At 39.7% G+C, this 4,290-nt stretch overlaps 1 protein-coding gene across 1 annotated transcript in view; it reads right to left on the minus strand.

Annotated features, from left to right (window-relative positions):
• Window positions 1-922: 922 nt before the first annotated feature.
• Window positions 923-4,290, minus strand: part of CCDC85A (coiled-coil domain containing 85A) — a gene marked incomplete at its 5' end in the record, with an annotated part of 3,728 nt that continues 360 nt past the window's right edge. Inside the window, one exon of the mRNA XM_010168602.2 lies at window positions 923-1,882. Within this exon, the coding sequence (XP_010166904.2) occupies window positions 923-1,882 (960 nt within the window). The remainder of the gene's footprint in view (window positions 1,883-4,290) is intronic.

Here is a 4,290-nt window from a genome sequence, read left to right on the forward strand (position 1 = left end):
ATGGGTTTTCAACTAGGATGCTGATTTCCTTAATGAAAACATCTCAAAGCACATCAAAGAAACAAAATGGAGCAACTACAGAAATTCTGCTAAGTCTATAAAAAGTTATTTCTACAGCATAGCAGGATGTTCAAACTTAGTTTTTAATAATTTCATTTGCTGTATTTCATTCATTTCAATATGGTTGTAACCGCTTGTTTTTCAATATACTTACACTGTGACTATCTTAAAAGAAAGTAATTAATTTCAATAATTGAGGATACACAGCTCTGAAAAGCTAGGCATGTTTATTGGCTACCTTTCTAGAATGCAGCAATAACAACATACACACACAAAAAAAACCCTTAAGGTCTTCCTTAATTTTTCATTTGTTATAATTAAACACATGCAAACTCAAGGCTTTGAAAAGCTTTAGGAGCTATCAGGTTCATTTATATTGAGCCCAGCTCTTCATCTGGGGTCTTTTCCAAAGTTTATGGAAAAGGATATAAGAAGCCTTCCATCAATAAACAGGAAATTTTTAAATCTTTAAAGCTACAGACGGGGTAGGTTAGGAAGGTGGAAATGAAATTGGAGACATTCACCTCCATTCTGCTGACTCAAATACAGGCAGGACAAGAAACATAGGCAATTCCTCTCTGATGTAAACAGAAATCTACTGAGGGACAAATAGTTTACATCTACCAACCACAGAGCAGGATCAAGGCCAAGAGCTGTTTCTTGATACCTTACACATCAACACTCAGGCTGCACTCTTCCTCTACTTTTTTAATCCACTCAACATCTGCTGGATGGACAAACAGGTATACTCCGATTAATTAACTTGCTAAAGGAACAATGCTAACACCAGACTTGTTACCTTTCATTTCACATAAAGCATTCTTCCTTTTCCAGAAGTAATTGAAATAGCACTGAAACTACCTTAGTAATTTTCAAAGTGAGTTTTCACCAAATGTATTGACCCACCATTCATTCCATTGTATATACTTCTGTGGTGAGGTGACAGGTCATCTGTTACTTGTCTCCTGAGGGTACCTTCTCTGCTGCCTCCGCTGAGATGTTTGAGATGCTCTGGGCTCCCTCCATAGTGTTGTTTGAGATGCTCAGGACTCGTACCCCTCACTTTGTGGAGATGTTCTGTACTTCCACTTGGAGTATGTTTTTGAAGATGATCTGGGCTGCCACTGCTGTGCTTCTGATGCTCAGGGCTACTACCAGGCCTCTGCTTTTGAAAGTGTTCAGGGCTACTACTCAAAACATGCTTTGGGAGAGTTTCTGGGCTGCTGCTGCTGTGCTTTTGTTGTTCAGGTGCTTTGACAATGGTTTTGTGATGTTCCGGGCTTGGTCCTTTCAGGTGATGATCAGGACTGCCAGAACTCCTAGGCTTCTGGAGGTGCTCCGGGCTGATACTCCTGTGTTTCTGATGTTCAGGGCTTCCTTCACCCCGAGTTTTTTGAAGATGTTCTGGACTAGTACTTGGATGATGTTTATGATGGTCTGGACTGTCTGTACTTCCCGTGCTAGAAGTACTACTCCCATCACCAACATCTCTTACGTAAGCACTCGTCGCGGTTAATTGGCACAGGCTGATTTGGCTGTCGATAGAGCTCCGGCTGCCTGCTCCACCACTCTTCTCCTCATCCAGCAACACACACAATTCTTTCAGCTCCAAGTTTTCCTTAACCACTTCTTCTTGTCTCACTTCCAATTCTTTCAGCTTCTGTAAGTATAAGGCAACCTCTTTGTGCATAACACTAGCACTGTATCTGCCCAGTCTCTGCCATTCACGGGACACCTTCTTGCCTTTCTGCCTGTCATCATCCAGAAAGCAGCAAAGGTCTCTCAGTTCTTGGTTATCTTCTTGCAGCTTCTGGTTGATATCCTTCAAAAGAAAGATACTCATGACAGAGAAGTGTCTAAAACAATTAACATTATACCATTACCTTTACACAAGCCAGTGAACGGCACTGCTATAAACTCATTATCTAAGTGCTCAAGTGAGGCATAAATAATTGTGTGTGTAGATCTGGCATATTATAACAGCATCATGCTTCAAACAAGCAAAGCTGCTGTCCAGGAAAAAGTAACTATAACGTGGAACTCATCTTGAAGGGTTCAAAGATTAACTTCTGATCCAGCATAAAAGTTTTGAGTGCTTAATTAATTTCCATGCCAAACATCAGACTAATTTAGCTCCCAAACTGGGCAAAGATCATAAGCACTCTCACGATGATCTCACTCCCCTGAGAAATATTCACCTGCGAGTTACTGCTGAATAAAACTGCAAGGTACATCAGAAATTGTGATCTCAATTAAATAATTATTTTTTAACATTTATACTCTCTATTTCCCAACACATATTCACATATAAATATGAACTTTTAAGAGATTTTTAAATATTTGGGGTTTGTTTGATTTCATTTCAGGTTTGCATAAAAGAACCTTGACAGTCACCACCTAATCAGAATTGCTTCAAACACTCTGAAATGAAATCATCTGCTTTAATAGATCTTTCACTCCTAACAAAATGAAGTACATGGTTCCATACCCTTTAAGTGAGGAACAGTCTGAAGCAAAAATGTCCAAGCTATTCCTATAGAAGAATAATATGCCAAAGAAAATATTTTTGGTATTTTATCCTTATAGTTTTACTAAACTAACTTGTGACCATATTTACCTTTCTCCCATCTAAATATTCATTCCTTCTTATGTATGATGTTAGAAGCAGAGATTAGCCACAATTGTTAAAAATATAGCCTTATGGGAAGACCATTTTAGCAATGTTTCTCTACGAAAATGAAATCTTTTTTAACTCCACCGAGTTTGTGTGCATACATGCACATTTGCCTGATCTTTGTCTCAAAATAACTTTGAACATGGGCAATTTCAACCCATATCTGACAAGAGAAATCTCAGTGAGGCTACAAGGTAGCCTTAAAAATCTGTGCTGGTGAGAGATGTTTAAAATGGTGGAATAAAAAGTTTGATAGGAAGCCCACAATTCAACAGTCAGAAGCAGGAGGTACAGCTGGTCATTGTTACTCATGGACCAGTTATTTCACACGGGACAAAGGAGGTAGATGTCCAGACACCAACATAGGGCTCGAAACCTCATTCTCCCAAATTCCTTTCAAAAGTTCCAGCTGAGGCATCTGAACAAAAGGCGGATGTTAAACATCACTTAAGGAGTTCAGAATTGAGAGAGGAATTTGTCAGTCCTTCCTACGCATCTTGGTGTGTTTTGTTACTTATATGGAAGATGCATAAACCTGCATGATGTCACAACACCATTGCACATAACTGAGAGAAAGATACTATTGTTCTAACTTAACTTCCATTTAAAATGTAAGCTTTATTTTTACTTAAGTACTGCCATTGATTTGGATTTTTTTTACCCCCAGACACCATATATTGTCAAAAAGAGGGAGGGTACACACACACTCTCATACTTTGCAGAACAGGAAAACTCGAGAGGCAGGAACAGTCTTCCCCCACATGCTGTTTATTTTATGCCACACTATTCTCAAAGGCACTTTCTCAGTAATTTAGTTGTTTGAAGCCATTCTACAAGTCAAGAACTCCCTTCTAATACACTCTCAGGTAACAATTCAAAAGCCCACGCTGCATCTGTCTCCTCTCTTTCCAAAAAAACGAAGGAATTTCCCCAAAACAATGTCCTTTCTCAAAGCAACAAGACAAAAAATGCTTTGTAGTTGTGCCTACTTTAAGATATCTTTCTAGGTCTATAATACACATGTACATGCTACATCAGGGTCATTATCTGTAAATAGTCAGACTATCTTCCTAGTCCTGAAAACTGGGAAGGAAACATTAGGGACTATGCTTCTCACTGAAAAAGAGTTAAATTAAGAAGGGATAAATCACTACAGACTTGGTCTGCCCCTCACTGTAGTCTGCTGAAGCACACAATGAAAAATGGTCTGATCAGAGATACGTTACCAGAAGCCTTTTTCAGACTACAAACTAGAGACTGGTTCTGACCACCCCAAAACCAAGCCCAGGCGTTTGCCACGACCTGTCACCACATCCTGGAAATGACCAGCTCCCTCCAGCAGCCTACCAGACTGTCTGACAGAGGAGTAAGTCATCTTAAAACAGTGACACAAAACAGCGTCAGCTACACAAACTGTTTTTTTCACGTGCACTTCAGACAAAATCCTTAACCTCGCTAAAAGCCAATGATGCCTGACACAAAAGTGACAAGACTGAAGTGTTTTCATCCACCCAAAGCAAGCACACCGGGGCAGAGCACACGAGAGCTGTGCTCCA

Source organism: Antrostomus carolinensis, unplaced genomic scaffold, assembly GCF_000700745.2.
Source record: "Antrostomus carolinensis isolate BGI_N321 unplaced genomic scaffold, ASM70074v2 scaffold23775, whole genome shotgun sequence".
NCBI lineage: Eukaryota > Metazoa > Chordata > Aves > Caprimulgiformes > Caprimulgidae > Antrostomus > Antrostomus carolinensis.